Below are 22,676 nucleotides of genomic sequence, written 5' to 3' on the forward strand. Positions count from 1 at the left end.
AATAGGACTATAAATCTGGGACATTCCCACCACAACCCAATTAAGAATGATGGGTATTAATAGTACTTGTGCTGCTGGCCAGACAAGTCATTGTTCTTCTGGTGATTACGTGGAGGAATCCTGCATGTGAGGTTGCTGCTTTGCCATCGTTCTAGTTCTAGCTGTTGCTCATATCTGGTTCCTCCAATCCCCCTATCCACCTTCAAGTTGGCTTGTTGCCAGGAAGGGCCCTATCCAGCTTGAACCCCCTCAGCCCCAGACAATTCTGTAATACCCTGTCCGCTGTTCTGCTGCCAAGTGGGTCTCCTGTGCTGGGGACTGCCTCCAGTTGGTCTATCAGTGCCATTCCAGGCCCACGAGAACCCCCAGCTTTGAACAGAGTTCAATTGACACTGCCCCCTTTCTTTTGTGGCTATTCCTTGCGGCCTCGTGCTTGTTGACGAAAGAGGTAGCAGGAGTTTGATTGGCGGGAAGATGAGCATATATTGTATTTTCAGGGCTCAACGTTTGCTTAGCCACATCGAGTGACTTCTATTGTTTTTGTACCCGATGTGTATAGTCTGGGAAAATTTGGGTGCAGAAGGATTGAAAGTTCAAGAATACTTTACCTCTTTTAACTCTGAAGAGCTTGACCTTATCTTTGTAGTTCAGGATGTGTACAATCGTCGGGAGCAGGGGTGAGGCCTCCAGCTTGGCACCACTTTATCAGTGCTCTTTGAAGCATCTGAAGGCTATCTATACGATGATGCATTCGAGAGCTTGTCGGTTTGGACTAAAGACCTGATAGTCTTTAATAAACCTCTCTGGATTATTTCTTTCGTACTCCCTGAGATGCTGATGAAGCGTAGGTTATTTCTTCTAACTCATCCCTCTGCATCCTCAGCAGAGGCTTCGTGTGATGGCGGAGGCTGACGCAGTAAAGTTGAGCTCGCAGGCAGAATCTTCTATTTCCTATTTGTGGAGCTCTGTTTTGGTAACTCTGCAAGTTTGTACGTATTGGCAAAGTAGCGCTACATCGGCCTTTTCACAGATGTTTGTCTCTAGTGCTTGACGAGGACTGGATCGCTTGAAGGATGGCTTCCATGATTGATGCCTCAGCAGGCTTGGAGTCTTCTTTGGATCACTGATTCTTTGCCTGTGACTTGGCATATCTGTTCAGTTTTGTCTGAGTGGCTGGCTTGACTTTGCCAATCCTGGCTTGTTGGAGCAGCACCCAACATTACCCCTGGACTCCTCTCAGCTATTGTGTGGGGATGAGGCACACAATCCGGTGCATTCCCCACCCGTCAAAAAAACAAAATCTTCAGCTTTGAGGGGGGTGACTTAGATCGTTTTAATGGTCTCCTCCAGTCCCGCACCAGTTGGCCAAGTTGGTCCGTTATGGTCATGTTTAAGAGCCACTTACATTAGGTCTTTCTTGCATCGGACCTTATAGTACACTGCTGTTTGAAGATGTATCTGAGGGACCCTATTCAATGCCGAGAAGAAATTGTGGTGACAACTCTGTCCAGGAAATTAGAAATCTGATGTCTGCATCGCAATAGAGCAGAGAAATTTAGACACCTCGTGGTAAAAGGTGCCTACTACACATCAGCTATCAGAGGAGTAAATGCATTGATTCCTTTAGAAAGGCATGAGAGAAAAGTTTGGGAAATAGCAACAGTAAAATGTTTCCTACAAGAAAATAGCAAGATATTGGAAGGGAAGCTGGCTTTCAAGCCTTTTAAGTGGACAATTGTTAAAGTGGCAGATGCTTTCTATAAAATGTGTGATGCAAGTAAATATCAAGAAGCCATGCACAATTGAGTATGTTTCTTATCTGTAAATATTTCAAATACCTACAGAAAAACGTTTGTTAAAACGCTGTGCATATAAATGAACACAAGATGCCAAAGCATCATTCGTCCTTAAAGCAGCCTATATAGTCATTTGCACTTACATGCAGCCAAAGAAATCAGCAATTTAATTTGTAAATATCATGTCCTTGGCTGAAATGACCCCTGGTCGAGAGGCATTCAAAATGTGTTGCATGACCTATTTAATATATTACATGTTTTATAGATCGGCATTGTTGTTAAAATCCATCTCCACTCAATATCTCTTTTAAGGTGGGAAAGGAAGACTGGTCCTTTAGACCCTGAAATTGACCGAAGTGGTATGGAAAAGTTGTGTTTAACAGCTTCTGAAATTGGGAATCACTTTGGAAATCATATCGAGGTCCTCTCCACAGCCACCCTTTATGCAAAAAATATTGGGGGGAGTTCACATCTTTTTTTGTTTTTCTGAGGTTCGGACCATATTAGAAAAATAGGTGTAAAGCTTGTCCCACATAGGAACCCTTTCATAGTGCATAAATAGTTTGCTGCTATTAAGGTAATAATAACCAATTGCATGAAGGAAATGCAAATGACTGATCAATCCAGAGAACGTCATTAAGGGCATACCTCTTCCGCCACAGCAACCAGACATTACTGCTACAATGGATGTTTCTCCGAACCAACCAGGGCACATACAGGCCCTTGGTAGCCACGCATTTAAAGCTTCCTTACACATGGTTCACAACAAGTCCTGTCCCTTAAAATTTTCTACATCAAGAAACACTGTGGTGCAAAGTCCATGAGCTTTTTCAGTGAGAAAAAGCAATTAAATATTTAGGCTGCCAAATGTCAGATTGATCTGTTAGTGGCACAAAATGTGTAAGCAACTATGGTTCAGGATACATAAGCAGAGCTTCAAAAGATTATTGCAGGGATATTAAGAGTACAAAACTGTTGCCTCCTTTTGCATCTATGTGACAAAATCACTATTCATTTGAACAGTGAAAATAAAAAATTGTCATACCTCACTTACAAGTTCACATAGAAGGGATAATGTTAAGGTGGAATTATCATTGATCTTAGTAATACCCATTTGGATCGAGAATGCATGATTCTTCTGCAGATATTGAGCATCTGCCTTTCAAAGCTCATCCTTTGTCATTATACAGAGACATGGGCAGAGTTCACCACCACTGTGCTAGTTATCAGAATCGGATTGTCTGGTTTCCGAGGGCTCAGACTGATTATGTATCCCTGCATAGGAACATTGTTACGGTCCAGGGCTTGTGTTCATGGCTGATGTACATGGCATAACATGGAAGTAAATTAGTCACTGTTTCTGGTGCCCATGCACCGCTTTTAATACAGTTACCCAGTTACCTGTAAAACCTTGTGGTGTTTACATTCTCTAAATCTTCACAACATAATTCTATTAGAGTGCTCCTTGCTGCAGATTCATGTGATAGAAAGAAACTGGACTTTTCTCTAATCCAATCTTGATAGGCTTAAAGGCGTGCATCCAAATTTTCCACCAAAATAGTCCCTCTACTTTAGAATCGATGTGGCTCATTTAAGATTAGATGCATTTCCTTTCTAGGCAGAGCCAACGCAGTACTTTCACTGTCTCTTTGAGACGTATATGCTTTGTGGACTGAGAGCCCACCCATTTCATTTGTTTCTTGGAGTTTCCTTTAAAAAACCTAGCTTTCAATTGGCTAATTTTTACTATTTGTCCTTCCTTTCCATGGGTTGATCCCCCCCCCCCCCCCCCCCCCCCCCCCATGGAGCACCACCCCACTACTTGTAGCCTTACACTTGTTCCATGTAGGATTTTTTTTCATGACTCCTTTTTTCTTAGTTTAACAGCACTTTTCACACAAGCTCTAATTTTCACTCCATCCTTGGTCTGCACGCGCACGAATGCACTCAAAGCCATAGTTGTCTTAGTGCTGGCTGCGCGGGCTCAGAGCCATACTCTCTGGTCTCTCGACACCTTCAGCATGATGCAGTCGCAGCCTACTTGCCTCCAGTAGGCACACTCGGTACAAAATGGCTCACGTTCGCTCGCCGCTCTGGCCTCGCACCGCCCCACCTTCCTGCTGCTAAATGCATCCCCATTCTGCTTCCGGGGAACGGCTCACTTGCTGGTCTGGGTATGTCCACCATAGTCTTCTCAGTAAGGTTAGGCAAGCCACAAGGTACCACCCTTACATAAACCAACAGACGGCTGATGCATACATTACTTAAATCAACACAAGGTAAATCTGTCTACTTTATTGGCATATACAAACAAAGGTTGTCATCTTTTATAACATGACAACTAAAAAAAATGCGAGAAACTGATGACCGCTTCATCTTCTTTATCTCTGATGTAATCTCAGCTGTTGTCTGATGGTGACTTGTCTGCCATCTTGGAATAGTATTTCCTATGTTCCTCTAGTGCAGTGGTCTTCAAACTGGGGGGTGAGCCCCCTAGAGGGGCCGTAAGTGATAGTGGCCAAAAGAAGCATTGTGCTGCTAACAGTGCTTTGTTTTAAACTAAAAAAAATGAGCGGCACGAAGCCGCTCTGTAATGGCCTGTCACTAACATGTTTTGTCATTTATATCCTAGCTGGGAGATGGTGTTAAAGAGCAAGGGACTTCAATTATTCTTTAAACCCCTCACCCCCACTTCTAATAGTCACACTGTGGATACTTGTAAATGTTAGTAAGGCCTGCCTGGCCAGAATAGTATGTTTGGTAATCATGTATTTGATTGCCTTTTTAACACCTTGGCTGCTTGAGATGTTTATCTGCTGTACTGGATCATAATAGAAATGGGTGTGTTCATGACAAGCTCAGCTCGTCATGAGCACGCGAGCAGTGTGCCTCATGACGAGCTGAGCTCTTCATGAGCACAGAAGTGGTTAAAACAATAACAGAACGTAATTGAAATGTTTAAATATGTATAGACCTATTTAAACATTACCAATTGAATAAAATAATTGTGAAAAATTATGTGGGTGGGGTGGGTGATCATTCTTTTTCCTGGGTCCGGGGGGTTGCATTAAATTGCTTAGTGTATTTTTAGACTTTTTGCCTGCCTCACTTTAAAGATGAGCGGTCCTGTTGACTTTGGTATTTGTTGCTGTCTTTAGATTTTTTGCCAGGTATTTATCATCAGTGTGAGAAAGTGCCATCTTTCTTGCATTGGTATGCCACCACTTTTTGCTGAACTGCTGATGTGCTTTGACTGAGTGTGCCCTGGGCTCCTGCCAACCAGGTACCCAGGGCCTGTGTTTCTTTCCTAAAGCTGTATTGAAACAAAACCCAATTGGCATCTCTGGCCACCTGTTAGCCCCTAGTAAATGGTACCCTAGGTGCCCAAGGCCTGGTGACCAAAGAAGACCCCTAAGGGCTGCAGCACTTATTGTGCCACCCTTAGGGGCCCTGTACCCTGACACCCACACACTGCCTTTGCAGTCTGAGTGTCTAGGTACAGAACTAAACAGAGTCGACATGGCACACATCCCTGTGTGCCATACCCACAGAACCCACTGCCCTGGCATACTTCAGTCACCCCTCTAGCAGGGTGCCCTATGCCAGTGGTGTGGGCACAGGTGCACGAGCCCTGTGCCCCTACAGTACTTGGAGACATTCCTGGGCACTGTAAGTGCAGTGATGCCATTAAGAGTATATGGTGCTAGGAGGTTGTCATTACAAACCCCACAGCACCATAATGTCTACACTGAAGACTGACAAGTTTGGTACCAAACTTCTCAGCACATTAAACCCGCACTGATGCCAGTGTGTGATTTAATGTAGAATGCACTGGAGGTCATCTTAGAGATGCCCCCTGAAAACCTAACCTACAATCCACGTCTGTTCTGAGTGGCTGCAGAGGCTGTCACACAGCAGACATGTTGCTGGACCCCCGGGTGGAGAGCCCCCCCACTCTTCTGGGCCTGCAACAATGCACATCCTGGGCACGGTGCTAGGTCTCCTCCCCCAGGATGGGCAGGGGGAAGCTTCAAAGGCATGCTGCCTCTGTGAGCTTCTCCAGACCAATTGCTGTACTCAGCAACTGGCCCCCACCAGTTCCAAACCCCACTCTGGTCGGAAGACTGGCGGGAAACCCCACTTCTCTTCCAGGGGATCCTCATCAAAGTCCCTCCCATGTGCGGGACCCCGGAAACAATATAAAAATATATATGTAAAAACGCATATCTAGCTCCACGTATATGTACATACATATATTATTTTTCTCATACCAATGCAGCCCCAAAAAAAGGCTAACACAATGTAAAACCTTGTACATGTACTGCAATTATATAGGAAACAAGGAACACATTAAATCAAATATCCTTTGAATTTTGTGTTTTAATGAGTAAAACCACTCATAACTCCTGAAAGTTGCACATAAAAAGACATTGTTAGCCTCAGGCTGCATTGAAAGCAATAACATAGAAAATGAAAGCATTTTCAACAAAAACTGGCATTGTGCCTTTAAGGCAGCCCTGACCCCAGGCTTCCCATCATGCCTCAGGGGTGACAGTTACACCAGTTGTTCTTTCCTGCTCCTTCTGTCAGCTCCCACCTTTTTTTGACTTTCTGTCAGAATTACTTGGTGTTTTCTTCAATATTTTGATCTCACTCGACAGGTTTTTACCCTAGAGAGAGACCTTTTTTGGGCTCAAAAAAGCTAAATTTTTTGTCAAAATGCCGAAGGCTCTTTTTGACACCTGCCCTGCCTGTGGGCATAAGAAGGCTTGGTCAGACACACATCCAGTGTGTATTCGCTGTCTACCTGACTCTCATGAGGTAGCATCTTGTGTCCACTGCCAGTCCTTGTCATCCAGAACTATCAAGGACCGAGAAAGAAGCAGGATTTATGGACTTTCTGAGAGAGGTAGGTCTCCAAAGAGACTTAAGAAGCGGTCAACGTCGAAAAAAGTCCCGACCTGCTCTCCTTCGGCGTCGAGGTCTCCAACGACGAAGAAGGTGAAGTCTTCGGCGTTGAAAGTCAAGAAATCTCCACTGCCGTCAACTGGGTGACGTGCAGCGTCGAGAGAGAGGTCACCGTTGAAGCAGGGCGGTTCAACGTCGAGACCTCCGTCGTCGAAGGCTCAGGTAGAGTCCTCGACGTCGAAACCTCCGCCGTCGCCTAGTCATCGGCGCACGGCGTCGAGGCAGCCTCCGTCGACGACTGGCTATCGACGCTCGACATAGAGACATCCTCCGTCGTTGCCAGGTCATCAGCGATCGGCGTCGAGGCAGCCTCCGTTGACGTCTGGCTATCGACGCTCGACATAGAGACATCCTCCGTCGTTGCCAGGTCATCAGCGATCGGCGTCGAGGCATCCTCCGTCGTCGCCAGGTCATCGACGTTGAGGTATCGTCCGTCGTCGCCAGGTCATCGACTATCGACGCCGAAGAAGCGATCGACGTCGAAGCATCCTCTGTCGTCGCAGGTCATCGGCGTTAGACGATGAGGAATTCTCCGTCGACAACCCATCGGCACGCGACGTCGAGGCATTCATCGTCGTCGGACCATGGTAGTTCGACGTCGAAGCTTCCTCCGTCGGCATCACACCATCGACGCTCGACGTCGAGGCATTCACAAGCGTCGGCAGGACACTCGCCGTCGAGATATGAACACAGTTCGACGTTCGGAAAGCCTTTATGGACTGCACCTCCTCGGAAGTCGACGTCTAGGCATGGCACTCCAGTGGTTCAGCCTCAACCAGTGGCGCAGCAGTCTCTGAGGTCTTCTGGATCCGCTTCAGCTGCGGAGGATGACCAGGGCTCGCAAGTGAGTGACAGTCACGCTGCCAAGCGGTAGAGGTCTCCAGAGCAGAGGGACTCTCGCAGTCGCTCCAGGTATGTGACTGGCTCAGGTTCAGACTCTGGCCCGGATTTAAATATTTATAAGTCGGGCAGCGAGGAATCCAGGCATTTGCAAAGGAATGCAACGCCTCCATCACACTCTCCAGTGAAAGATTCTGCTCCAAAGTCGCCTACTATCAGGCTTTCACCGAGATGGAACAGGCCACTTCATCACTGGGCGAAGGACAAGGAAACAGCGTATCGGATGCTCTCTAGGCCTAGAGAAAGGTCACGCTCTCCGGTGAGACAAAGAGAAAGATCACGCTCCCTAGTTCGCCAGAGAGAAAGATCACGCTCCCCAGTTCGCCAGAGAGAAAGATCACGCTCCCCAGTTCGCCAGAGAGAAAGATCACGCTCCCCAGTTCGCCAGAGAGAAAGATCACGCTCCCCAGTTCGCCAGAGAGAAAGATCACGCTCCCCAGTTCGCCAGAGAGAAAGATCACGCTCCCCAGTTCGTCAGAGAGAAAGATCACGCTCCCCAGTTCGCCAGAGAGAAAGATCACGCTCTCCAGTTCGCCAGAGGGAAAGATCACGCTCCCCAGTTCGCCAGAGGGAACGATCACGCTCCAGGGTGCGAACAAGCAGGCGTAGATCACGATCAAGGAGAACAAGGAGAGAGCGAAGAACTCCTTCTACTTCTTCTTCCTCGACCCGCTCTCACAGAAACTACTCTCCTACCCTAACAGACTCTCCTTCAACGAGGGTATCTCCGATTTGATGATATCTTCACTTTTCAGGACATACTTGGTAGAGGAGCTCTTAAGCTGGGAGTTACCTTAAAAGCTCCACAGATCAAGACCTCAGTAATTTTCGAAACACTACAGCATAGGTCTGCACCCAAACCTCTTCTGCCTTTGGTGCCGGGGATTATTTAGCCAGTTATGGACGTCTTCTTAACCCCAGCGACGGTCAAGGCAGCTCCGGCAAGGATCCTTAAAAAGTACAAATCTCCGGAGGACGACCCGCTATTCCTCAGAGCTGATCCTCCCCCGGACTCAGTGATTATCGCGGCGGCGAAGAAGTCCAATGCAGTCGCCTCATCCTCCACTGTGCCTCCGGATAAAGACAGTAAGATGCAAGACTCGTGGGGAAGGCGAGTCTGCAATACATCAGCGGCTTTTCTCAAAGTTGCCAATGCGGAAGCCCTCTTGGGGCGTTATGACCGATCCCTGTGGGATTCCCTGCAGCGTTTTGTGGAGAAACTCCCAGCAGAGGATCGTAAGGATTTTGAAGAAATCCTCCTGGAAGGCAGTCAAGTCTCCAACCAGGTGATAAGCGCCGCAGCAGATGGGGCTACCCTAGCAGCTCATGGGTTTGCTCATGGGGTAACGGCAAGGAGGTCATCATGGTTGCGCCTAACGGCTTTGAAACCAGAAGCCCAAGCGCGCATTTTTAACTTGCCTTTTTCAGGTGCTTCGTTGTTTGGCACAAGTGCGGACGAAGAGATGCAGCGCAAGAAGGCAGAGCTGGAAACTCTCAAGGCGGTGGGTCTTGAAGGAGTTCAAGAAAAAATGTTGCTCCTTTAATAAGGGCTCTACAAAGCGCGGGTTCAAACCCCGAACTGGCAGAAGAGCCACAATTAGCAGGGGCAGCAATCCCAGTACAAAGGAAAGCGTAATTACAAGGGAGGAAGTAATCAACGCCAAGGCAACAACACCGGCAAGACTCAATCCAAGCAATGAGTTGTTTCTTCCCCCAGCGCCGTGGACCACTCCAGTGGGGGGGAAGCCTGGCAAATCATTTGAAAGAGTGGCAAAGCATCACAAAAGGCAGATGGGTGTTGGCTACGCTTCAGAATGGGTACTGTCTTCGTTTCAATCATCTGCCTCCACCGGTTCCTCCGATGTCAACATCAAATCACCTGCACCTACTGCAAAGAGAAGTTGCCACTCTACTCAAAGTCCGCTATCGAGGGAGTGCCGGTCTCTCAGAGGGGAAAAGGGGTGTACTCCCGTTATTTTCTGGTCAAGAAAAAAGGACAGAAGACAGAATACAGACCCATTCTGGACTTGCGAACACTGAATCTGCACGTCGGAAAGGAAAGATTTCGCATGTTGGCGCTTCACCAAATATATCCACATCTCAGGAAGGGAGATTGGATGTGTTCGCTGGACCTTCAAGATGCTTATTTTCATGTTTCAATACACCCTAGTCACAGAAGATTTCTTCGGTTCAGGGTGGGGACCTCCCACTATTAGTTCAAAGTCCTACCGTTTGGGTTGAAGTCAGCCCCTCGGGTGTTCACAAAGTGTGTTGCAGTGGTGGAAGCTGCGCTACGCCGCAGAAGGGTCTTCGTGTACCCATACATGGACGATTGGCTGGTGAAAGGTCCTTCCCCAGTCAGCGTAAGAAATCAGTTCCAGACTTGTATACAGCTCTGCCAGCGACTAGGGCTACATGTCCACTTCGGAAAGTCTGTCATTCAGCCCACCCAGAGGATCCACTACCTTGGAGCTCTGCTAGGCTCCGAAGCAGGAAAAGTGTTTCCTTCGGAGGAGAGACAATCATCAATCACCCAGAAATGTCAACCGATTCTTCGTGGCAAGGCCCAGAAAGTGCACAGTATTGCCTTCCTGCTAGGGTCGATGGCGTCTTGCATCTTCCTGGTCCCGAATGCCAGACTTCGAATGCGTCCTCTTCAGCAGGATCTGGAGGACAAGTGGGATCAACAATCTTCTCGCTGGGACGATCACATCACCATCTCAGAAGCAGCTCGAGCTTCTATTCCGTGGTGAACAAAAGCTCAGAATATGCAGGTGGGGTCCTGTTCCACCAACCTCCCCCTGTTCAGACTCTGATCACGGACGCTTCCCTTCTGGGCTGGGGAGCACACATGGGCCCACTGCAGGTGCAAGGTCAGTGGTCACACAAAGAAAGCAAGTACCATATCAACATGCTGGAGCTGAGAGCAGTCCACCTAGCTCTCAAAGCGTTCCTCCCCTCAATCCAAAAGGCATCCCAGCTAGTACAGACGGACAACACCACCATGATGTACTACTTGAACAAGCAGGGGGAACGCGCTCCCGGACGTTGTCATTGGAAGCGCAGAGGATCTGGCATTGGCTTCTGGCTCGCAGGCTGTCTATCACGGCAGTTCACCTTCCAGGAGAGCAAAACGTGAGGGCAGACGCTCTAAGCCGTCATTTCGACGACTAGGAAGACTGGGTTCTTCACGACGAAGTGGTAGAGGAACTTTTTCAATTCTGGGGTCATCCCATCATAGACCTGTTCGCGGACGACCAAAACGCCAAATGCCAAAGCTTCTCCTCCAGGTTCCACCGGCCAGGCTTGAGAGGGAATGCTCTTTTGATCGACTGGTCAAACTAATTTGTGTACGCCTTTCCACCTCTCCCGTTGATCCCGAAGGTGGTGAGCAAGCTAATACACTCGTGCACAACAATGATTCGGATTGCTCCCGATTGGCCGAGGCAGTGGTGGTACACAGACCTGCTTCACCGGTCAGTGACTCCTCACAAGAGATTACCATGCAGGCCGGACCTGTTGTCCAAGATGGACGGGAGGATCTACCATCCCAACCTTCCGTCGCTGAGCTTGGCAGCATGGCTCCTGAGGTCATCCAATACGGCCATCTAGGTCTGCCAGAGGACTGCATGTTCATTCTGAAAGAGGCAAGGCGTCCTTCCACCAGACATTCGTATGCATGCAAGTGGAAGAGATTCTATATGTGGTGTATACAGAATAGTCATGATCCGATCAAATGTCAAGAAGAAGCAGTTCTTCCTTATTTGTTGTATCTGGCTAAAGCAGGTTTAAAATTTAATTCCATCAAGGTGCACCTAGCGGCCATAACGGCTTATAGGCGGTCACTTTCTCAAACCTCTTTCTACCAACCAGCATCGGTCAAGGATTTCCTGCTAGGTTTGAAAAAAGTATACCATCCTCCTTCTCCACCCTGGAAGTTGAACCCGGTGCTATCAAAGTTAATGGGTCCTCCTTTTGAACCCATTCACAAAGCTACTTTACAACATCTTTCATGGAAAGCGGCTTTTTTGGTGGCTATCACGTCAGCTCGCAGAGTTAGCGAGATTCAAGCTCTCTGTGCATCAGAACCCTATGCGGTGTTCCATTTGAATAGGGTGGTGCTGCGGACGCATCCATTTTTCCTGCCTAAAGTGGTGTCAGATTTTCATGTAAATCAGACCATTTCTCTGCCCACTTTTTTCCCCAACCCCTCTACTCCAGCTGAGAGGGCTCTGCATTCTTTAGACCTGAAAAGGGTTTTAAAATTCTATCTTGACAGGTCTAAAGTGATTCGTCATTCTGATCATCTTTTCGTTAACTATGGATCGATCAGGACCGGCCATGCTGCCTCAAAACGTTCCATTTCCAGATGGATCGTTTCATGTATTAAACTTGCTTACCAGCTGGCGCAAAATCCCCATGCGTTTTCTCCCAAGGCGCATTCCACCAGGGGAAGAGCTGCGACTGCGGCTTTTCTCAATAATATGCCCATGTCTGAGATCTGGAGGGCGGCGACCTGGCGGTCCGTCCATACATTTACCAGACATTATTGTCTTGATTCTGACACGAGAGCTGATACCCAAGTAGGCCAAGCCTCATTGCGGAATCTGTTTAACAGCCAGTCTGGGCTGTGATGTTGGGTCTTTTAAGGTAGAAGATGTACTTCTCATTTACCTGCAGGTGGTTGTTGGGCTTGCTATTCTATTCAGTGCTTATGACTATTGATGAGGATCCCCTGGAAGAGAAGGATAAGTTACTTACCTGTAATCCTAGTTCTCTTCCAGGGGTATCCTCATCAAAGTCCTAAGCAACCCACCCGCCTCCCCAGGTAAATGAGAGCTGTACGCTTTTTACATTTGTATTTAGCCCCAACATCAGGGTTATGCAAAGAACTGACCTAACTGTCACCCCTGAGGCATGATGGGAAGGCTGGGGTCAGGGCTGCCTTAAAGGCACAGTGCCAGTTTTTGTTGAAAATGCTTTCATTTTCTATGTTGCTTTTCAATGCAGCCTGAGGCTAACAATGTCTTTTTATGAGCAATTTTCAGGAGTTATGAGTGTTTTACTCATTAAAACAAAAAATTCAAAGGATATTTGATTTAATGTGTTCACTGTTTCCTATATAATTGCAGTACATGTACAAGGTTTTACATTGTTAGCCTTTTTTTGGGGATGCATTGGTATGAGAGAAATAATATATGTATGTACATATATGTGGAGTTAGATATGTGTTTTTACATATATATTTTTATATTGTTTCCGGGGTCCCGCACATGGGCGGGAATATTCAGTGCTTATCACTTTGAGAGGATACCCCTGGAAGAGAACTAGGATTACAGGTAAGTAACTTATCCATCAGGAAGGGGGGTGTGCCAGCCTGTGCCAACCCCACCCCTCAGGTGGGATAGGCGAGGTGAAGCCCGACCCTGGGCTCCAGCCATCTTGAAGATGGGGAGCCCTGCCCAATCACAGCTAGGCTCCTGCCCCCCTCCCACAGGAGAGGAGCAGGCTAGGGGGTGTACCCACCCCAGGACAGGGACCTATTGGTCCCTGCCCTTGCCCTACCTGTAACACCCCTACATTTAGTATTTAGGGGCACCCAGAACCTTCCTTCCTCAGATCCCGATAAGGAAAGAAGATCAAGTAGAAGACCCGTCGTGCAGCTGATAACAGGACGACACCCACTGACTTGGCCCCAGCCTTACCGGCCTATCGATCCTGGAACCTGCTCCTGCTTAATCCCGGCGACTCCTGCGGACAGCAACCTTGGGACACCCAGAGGACCTGCCTTCCTTGACCCTCTTAAAGACTGGGACTCCCATAAGCAGAGGCTCTGCTTCAACAACCAAACCCTGGTGCCAGCCAGGAAGCTCAAGACCTGCCCACTCTGCACCGACCCGTGCCCGAGTGATCCAAGACCATGAGGACGTCCCCCCGGCGACTGGGACCCGAAGTCCAGTGCCCAAAGACCCTCCTCGACGAACCAGACGACACCTGTAGCCTCAGAACCTGGGAGCCCTCCAACTGCGACCAGCCGAGGGTAAGATTTCCCACTCAAAGACACCCCGGCACCCTGTGACCCCCTGTGCCTCCCTTTGGAGTACCTACCTCTTCTCCAATATCCCAACTTACCTCTCGAAGTGGTGGTCGCACCTGAAGAATCATCGTCCCCGAGTCTGCAGCCTTTGTTCCCTTTTTACCTTTCCCATTGAATAACATTGAGCGCCCGACGCCTCAAAGGCACCCCGCACCCGGGTGCCCCTGGCAGCGCAACCTGTGCCCTATCCTACTTCCCCATTTGCCCTGAGCAAGTGACCAGGAGCCCAGCTCCCACAGCCGTGTGGCCTTCTAGCCAGCAGCCACCAACCGGAGGCCCCCGCCCCTCATTGGATAACATTAGGCCTTACTACCTCTGCACCCGGCCGGCCCTGTGCCGCTGAGGGTGAACCAACTGTACCTACCTGACCCTGGGGGACCCCTGAGTCTATGCCCAGAACCCTAACTTCCCCAGCCGAGTACTCACCTGGAAACCGGTAAGTCACTTACCTGCCATTGGATAACATTGACTGGTTTGACTCGAAAAATCACTACTACAAAATAAAAAAAGTGTGAAGTTTTGAAAACTTAAAATATTACCATAAAATCAACCGAATTCTGAAGTACTCACCTGTGATCAGGAGAGAAGCCAGTACCGCATCTTGTGGCCCAGTACTGAACCGCAAAGTAATCCTAGTTGGGTTTACTAGTAACTTGAATTTTCTCCATAGGAATCCATTGTGTGCTTTTCTGTGAAATTTCTTCTAAGTGTCTACTTTTGAAAATTCCAAATATTCTTTATAAATCGTACCAAATACTGAAACGTAAATACTTACCTGTTTTAAAAATAGCTCTATATTCCTTAAAAATCACTGCAATAACAAAAACGTTTTTACTAAACTCTTTTCACCTTAGATCCCAGGATTGAATCTAGGGTCCAGTCCTGGAACTACCAGAGAAATCTACAAAGTAATCAGCTGTATTTATATAGAAAAACCCATTGAGCTCAATGCTAAATTGTGTTGCCAACTGCAACCCCTGTACCTATTGTGTTTACAAAATGTCTTGCCTTTCTGCAAAATACTCATCTGAAACCTCTCATATTTAGAACAGTATATTTTTGATACCGGTTAGTTCTAAAAATAAAACAACTATATCTTTGATATAAAAACAATTGGCCTGGAGTTCAGTCTTTGAGTGTGTGAAACCTTTTGCTGACTGAGTGTGTACAACAAATGCTTTACACTGTCCTCTGGTACTGCTTTACTGCTCGACCAAGCTACCACTTTAGAGAGTAAGGTCACACCTGGCTTTAACCTCTGTTATACCTCTGGGGTTTGTGGACTCTATACACCCTGTACCATATCTTGGTCCAGGATATATAGATCCACTTTCTCACAATCAGGCAGTAGATGGATGTGATTTTTTTTTTTGGTCTGAAGCACTCATTTCATGTTTTCTAGCTCTACAGACAGACAGATCAGATTATAGAGGTAAATTAGCCGAATGCATGCAGGGAACAGATAGTGCACTCCCCTTAGCCTACTCCGGACCTTTGGTTGCCATTGCCATGGCTGCATAGCAGTTGGAAGTCTACTGCTTCTTCCTGCTGTCCTCCTCCTCTTTGAGCTCTAATTTCAAAGCACATTCACGGCAACTTCCCAGGGACTGTGAGGCATTTCTTTCCTGCCCACTCTCACACCCCATCCCAGCCCACACACAAAGAGCAGCAGAGGTTATGTCTTGGTGTCAACCATGTCCTGCTCCCTAAGGAGATGACATCACCACACCATCAACCCCGACTGTGAAGGGGTCTCTAGCTGCCGGCTCCAACATACCACAGATAAACTTGAGTCTGTGCCGTACTTGCAACCTACTTTGACAACTTTGGAAGGAAAAAGTGCTGCTTTGTTAATTTGTCGATTCAGAAAAGGGGGTGGTGATGAACAGAGTGTCTGAATTAAGCAGACCACTCTTACCCAGTCCAAAGATCAGGGCTTGATCCATCACCGTTATTTAGCTCACTGCACCATCCCAGCTCAGAACCTGGCTATATGCAAATTAGTCTGTCCCTGGCCCAGTGCATCATGGGAACAGGGCAGACTAAACTACCAAGCCAATTCTTCACCAGAAAGGAGACAAGCTTCCGGGGACCGGTTTCTGGCATTTCAGCCGTCGTCGGCCCGGCTTGCTTGAATCCTGATGGTGCAGTGAGCAAGGGACTCATGTCTGAGTATACCCTGCCACACCTATAGTGGCCAAAAAGATTCAGAAAAGGGGGTGGTGATGAACAGAGTGTCTGAATTAAGCAGACCACTCTTACCCGGTCCAAAGATCAGGGCTTGAAACGGTGATGGATCAAGCCCTGATCTGTCGACTGGGTAGGAGTATTCTGCTTAATTCAGAAACTCTGTCCATCACCAACCCCCTTTTTTGAATCGTTTTGTCCACCATAAGCGTGGAAGGGTATACTCAGATGTGAGTCCCTTGCTCATTGCACCATCAGGATTCAAGCAAGCCGGGCCGATGACGGCTGTAATGCCAGAAACCGGTCCCCGGAAGCTTGTTTCCTTCCCAGTTAAGAATTGGCTTGGTAGTTTGGTTTGCCCTGGTCCCATGATGCACTGGGACAGGGACAGACTAATTTGCATGTAGCCAGGTTCTGAGCTGGGATGGTGCAGTGAGCTAAAAAACGGTGATGGATCAAGCCCTGATCTGTCGACTGGGTAGGAGTATTCTGCTTAATTCAGAAACTCTGTCCATCACCACCCCCTTTTTTGAATCGCTTTGTTAATTTGGACACTGTATTAAGTTCCCCACTCCTCAGTCACGCAGTCTACCAGTTTAAAGCACTCTTAGTATCTGGTTCCTCTCACTGCTTTTTGCTAAGCAGAATTAGTACATGCTCCCAATTTTTTTGTATATCAAGGAAACCGATTCAAGATGGCCGCACACAGAATGTTACAGTTCTGGTGACTTGCATCGAGGCACATGTCTGTGTTAAAAAGCCTTGGAATAGGTCCATAAACGATTCCTGGGGCAATAATGTATTCCTAAATCAGACTGCATGACCCAGTGTGTAGTAATTGTATACCTCTTCAATCCCTGGCGGTACAGCACCCAGGGCAATGTGCTGCATGGCTAAATACTTATAAGGTCCCAAAAGTGAGACCTATTGGCTATGCCAGTGCTTGTTATCCTATTCATTCATCAGAGCTAAAATACATGCTATGCTCCTGGTATTATCTCAACCAGGATAGTTAGCATGATTTATTCACTCTCAGCTCATCAATCCTAGATCAGGTTTAAAACTATCTGCCAAGGTTCACTATGAAAAAAGTCTCCACATTTCATCATAACTTTATCTTCAGCATCTATGCTTTAAATAAATTCATCCTTTGTTCTCTAGTGAGCTAATTCGAAAACATGAAAGATTTGAGTAATTAGAGGTTATTTCTAGACCATCTAACTGCCAAAAAGGGGCATGCGGTTGCAAAAACCTAACTAACCAAATGACTTGTACATTGCATCCAATGTGCATATACAAAAGCTGTTTGCATGCATTATTATGGTGCACTCTACAGATAGAAAAGCCATCAAGACTCCTGGCCATAGGCTAAAATGAAAGGCAGCAACGCTAGTTTTTTTGATTTCCTTACTGCCTCGTACTGTTCTTTAAAAATGTGTTCATCTGAAGATAACCTATTGGCCAGTCTCGTGTTTTTATGCCTTGATGCTGCTTTAGTATTAAAAAAACAACAAAAAACACGCAACTCGGTTAAATCTAAAATGCTGAAAAAAGTAATACCTGCCAGTCAACTTCTCAGACATACATATCTTATTATCGATTCACTTGCAACCAAAGCAGTCGCCGAACAGAGGCTTATGAAAACATTGCATTAACTTATCGGATTCTAAATGGTAGTTTGAATGGGATTACATCGTCAGCATGTCAAAGTCCAATCTACTGACTTTAGGGATTAAAAAAAATCATAGTCAGTCTTAAAATCTGCATTTGAGCCTTGTGAATATTTCCATGCTGGAGATGTCATTCAATTTTGCTCATAGTAGTGAGTCTTGTGCCAGTCTTCCCAAGTCTTCGAAACCAGCCACACCTACACTTTAAACTCTTCTCACAGCCTTAGCTTCGATGGGTGACTGGAAATGTGGAAGCCGACATCTACAGTGCGGGGCACGACAAAGCAATGCCACTCATGCGCCCAGGCGTCTTTTGAATTTATTTCGGGTTACTTAAAAGATTTTTGTGGCTCGTTTTGTAGACCTAGACATGCATTGACTTAAAGGAAGTGAGACTACAATAATCACAAAGGAGCTGCTTGTACATGGTTAACCTTTCCTGAACATCAGTGTGAGGCTTTTAAGTGATTATCAATATTGATCAAGCATCAACGTGGATTGCGTCCTCTACAAAAAGGTGGTTATAGTAAAAGCTTTGATCATTCTCACCAACATTTTCAAAATTATTGATCTTATTTGCTGTTAGTATTTATCTACTCGCAACTAAACTTCAAATACAAATTTGTTGAGCATTTAGCTATAGTTATTTGAAACCGGATTAGGCACCCTGTTTTTTTTTTTTGGGGGGGGGGGCGAATTAAAGTACAGAGAAGAGGAAACCATGACTGTATTGGCGTGTCAGGCATGTGCTGTGCACTGGATTCTGTTTTCAAACCCAGAGGCGAGGGACTCCTGTAAATATCACTAGTAAGTAACTGTTCAGTTTTGCGTTAAGCGCTCATCTCGTACACACATCTACCGTATGTGGATGGTTTACCACATCGTCCTACTCTCTGGTTACATGCTAGTTCATCATGGACTAGTTGGCACTTAGACACGTGTTATTATTTGGGAGTTTCGGTAAATTATTCCTTGTGCAGTCCAGAATCTTTGATTTTGGTTTTCCCGCACGCAGCCTGGAAGTCCTTCCGATGCTTTTGATTTTTTTTTTTTTTTTAGATACTAAACGGCTGAACGTTATGACCCAGCGGTCTTTACCGGAAGATTAGCTCACATCTGGCCAGAGAGGATGTCTCAGAACAAATAATAATATTGCAGCCCTCGTTAAGACCTAGAGTTCGTTGTCATAGTCGTCTACATTATTGTCCTCACTTACTGTTTTCTTAGGAACTGGTGTATCCGGTCCGAGTAAACCTATGTTACTTCTCTTGTGTTTTAACTCCTTTTTTTCTTGCTGACCTTAAATTATGCCTGTTATTATACGGTTTAGTGAAAAGTAAGTTGTTATTTTGGTTCGAACACTTTAAATGCACCTAATTCCTTTAGCCCTGTGTAATCTATCGTCTTTCACTCTTGTTTTTACAGGCATGGTTCAGATTCCAGTGAGCATGTACCAAACCGTGGTCACTAGCCTTGCCCAGGGTAATGGTCCTGTTCAAGTTGCCATGGCTCCAGTGACTACACGGATAACAGAAACTGGGGTCACTATGGACGGGCAAGCAGTAGAGGTTGTCACGTTGGAGCAGTGACCCAAAGGAGCAGCACAGCATCTTATGGTCATTCACTGTTTCTGTAACCAAATGCCCCGGAGTCTACAGCAGGTGGCATTGAAGACGTTCAGCAGCACTGGAAGCAATGGTTGTTGATTTACAAGAGATACCACTCTCCGCAAACACCTGGTCCTTCCAGTTGTGCTTTCTTCCACAAACTGTATTAGTACTGCTTTGGCAACAGGTGGAAATGGCACTTCAGTTTAAACGTTTAGTGGTTCCATGAAGTTGAAATGACCGAAAGCCATGGACAGAGAAAATGGTTTCAGGCCCTATGTGTGGCTCTTTGCGGACCTTGAAGGAAAGCGCGCCCAGTCAGCAGCATTGTTGCCACCACTGACCATTAACAGGAAGGTGCATCGAGCATTGTGTCCATCTGGATTCTCAAGTGATAGACGTTTAAAATGGATTTTGCAAGAAAGGTGCTTGCAGCCACATATGCTCGAAAAAAGCCTGCCTCCTTAAGGGCATGTAACTAAAGATACGTTGGACTTTGGAATGAATGCAATCGGAATTTTTCATGAACTATAAAGTTTTAACACAAGCCCAGAGTCTGCTTCCCCATTCAATAGAAGCACCATTCTTCCTGCACACTCTGCCTTTCATCTACTTTATACTAGATTATGATCTCTCCCCCCCCCCCCCCCCCCCCCCCCAAACCTTGCCGTTGTTGGGACTCTGCTCCTAAAATCCTCATTCCTTTTCTACATGGTAAAGTAACCCTCTGCATTTGTGTGCTCCCGCAGGTGCCTCCACATTGCTGTACAGTGATCCACTGCCAAGTCTTTCCTGCTGCTCTGCGGCCTATCACCTCTTGGCAAGGGGGCAACCACTTGACCCTGATGTGTAAGCAGTTTCCCAATGTGTTTCTGCAGGGAAGACAACCCCCTGCATTAGCTTTACCTTTACTTAAAGGTTCTAAAGCTCTCCCCTGCTTTTAGTAGGAGCTGTTGAATCTCTGTAGTGATGGATGATGATTCATTTAAAATTTTAAAACAGAGAAAATATGCACACTTTTTTATATATATATATATAGGGCTCTGTTATTTTTTTGGTATTTTTTTAAGAAATATTTGGACAGCAATTGCTATACACAGAAAAACTAATTTCGGCAGCTGTCTTTTCTTATGGCTATTTAAAATGTTTTTTTAAACTATTAAATCATGAAGCATAAAGGTACTCCTGGTGCATGCAAGGTGTGTTTGTTATTGGTATGAAGAGGGTAGTATATTTTTTATTTTGTAGTAGTGATTTCCTCCCCATGAGCACACCATTCCGAAAAAAAACAATCAGTGATAAATTGTAGAAGCCTGCTTAAGGGACGAGAGAATGCTCGCATTCTTTATACTCTCACTATTTAGAAAATCATGATTCTCAGTGTTTTCCCTTTCTGAATCAATATTAGCAATGTAACGTGCCAGGCGGTGCTTTACACATGATTGCTGTGTTAATTACCCTTTATAATGATAAGTGGCACTTCACCAATTATGGAGCTTGTGCTCACTGATGTTGTAGTGCATCCCCATTACATATGGGCTGAGGAATCCGAGATCACTACTACAGCACGTATGCCCCTTTACTACCACCATGATGGTTGAATGGCAATAGCTTCTAGCCCTACAAGATTGCCTTTTTTCACGACATGACTACTTTTCTTGATACTGCCAAACAAAACACTCCCGCAGCCATTCAGAACAGAAGTATCCATTGCAGGTTCCACAGCATGAAACAGCAGAGCTCATTGGCGGCAGCAGAAACAAGTCCATAAGCTACCTGACTCGAAAGATTCCTTCCACATTCTCCAACAGATCCTGTCATGGAGAACTATTCGTTTTGCAGTCAGAAAAACAGGGACTTTCGACTTAATGTATTTTTGTAATTGCATCTTACGAGTACATGCCCTTACTGCTTGGCTGTATTTTTTTTATAAACTGTAGCTGAGTAAATGTCTTTAAATGTGTTTACTTTTATTTATTTGTCAGCATTGCCACAGCTTCAGATGTACCTCAGCCTTTCACCGCCATCTGTCTCTGCTGTTTAAGTGTACTGCGGCCTGCTTGCCACTTTCCTGTTAGTGCGCAGCCGTTTTATAAAACTACACTGATATGCCCATCTAATGCTAAAATGTTGCAAGTAAAAAATGCTTCTAATTTAATGAAGTTCTGCTATTTATTTTTTTGGTGTGCACTTAAAAACAACAGAAAAACCTTTTCTCTGATACGTTTCTAACTAGACCAACACTTGCCTATGCTCATTCCCTCTGATGTAGATAGGGAAAGGAAACCGGCTCTGCCTAGTAAATAAAAATGTATTGGATGGCCTGTTTCGTAAAGCATTTATAGGCAACTGAGAGATTTTTTTTCCCAATTGTTTTTATAGTGCACAAGTAGTTCGATGATGTTACATGCACAAACTTTCAGGGGAGCCACTAGTTCATTCTATGGGTTATAATTGGGTAATACAGATGTGAATCACGAGGAATTTGTAAGCTGTTTGGCACCAGTTTGTACGGTTGAAAACCATAGCCCCAAAGTTCAACTTTACCAAAAAGTAACATGCAGGTTGAGATCCCCATTCAGCCTCCACTCATGTGGTAAAAGAAAGCTGTCTGGGTCTGGAGGTGCTATTTAATATTTGCTTACAAAATGAAGGACCGTCCCACGCCAAAACATTTGTGTTCTAAATTTGTTAAACGTTATTTGCAAAGACAGAAAATCTTCAACCCCTCTGCACGTGGGCAACCTTCTCTGTTATTTTTAACAATTTGTAGACTCCCCTCCACTTTTCATTGGCCTTCAAAACATTTCAATTTTGTTTATTTCTTTTAAACAGGGAACTATCAAATGCAATTTGTACAAATAAATATTATTTTCCTGTATGTATTCTGGGATGCATTTATAACAGTTGTACCTTATCTAGATTTTATATAGGTAAAGATCACTATTACTGTTGTGGATTCTTCCAATGGCTTGATAGTCCATGTTTTCTTGCAATAAAATTGTTGAACTTCATAAAAGATCTTCCTCAACAGCACACTTCAGACACGAGTATGTGTTATTGCATTTGTCTGGTACCTCCTAAAGGAATTAAACTGTAAAATGGGTCTACAGAAAAAACCAATCCCTGTCTTGTCTTGTATAGCACTGTTCACCAATGTCTTGGCATCTTGGAACTGTTGGAAGACTTGTTTGCAACGATTTGCAAGTGGTGCCTTTGGCCACTGTAGTAGACATTGAATGTCACCTATATCATTGTTACTTAAATCTTTTAAGGCAGTGTCATGGGATTCGCTCTGACATAGTTAAACAGCAGAACATTTCAGCACTGGTTTGAGATCCTGAAACACCTTTTTTTTGGTGTAATTCTCTTTTTATTAAACAGTTGTGAGGCCGCGGAGTAATGAAATACAGTGATAAAAAAAGCAATTAGCATTTCTTACAAATTAAAC

At 45.7% G+C, this 22,676-nt stretch overlaps 1 protein-coding gene across 1 annotated transcript in view; it reads left to right on the forward strand.

Moving 5' to 3' along the window:
- Positions 1 to 22,344, forward strand: part of NRF1 (nuclear respiratory factor 1) — a 525,835-nt gene extending 503,491 nt beyond the window's left edge. The window contains exon 13 of the mRNA XM_086918900.1: positions 19,044 to 22,344. Coding sequence (XP_086775026.1) covers positions 19,044 to 19,207 — 164 coding nt within the window. The 3' untranslated portion in view covers positions 19,208 to 22,344. The remainder of the gene's footprint in view (positions 1 to 19,043) is intronic.
- Positions 22,345 to 22,676: the final 332 nt, after the last annotated feature.

This window comes from Lissotriton vulgaris, chromosome 1_1 (genome assembly GCF_964263255.1).
Source record: "Lissotriton vulgaris chromosome 1_1, aLisVul1.2, whole genome shotgun sequence".
NCBI lineage: Eukaryota > Metazoa > Chordata > Amphibia > Caudata > Salamandridae > Lissotriton > Lissotriton vulgaris.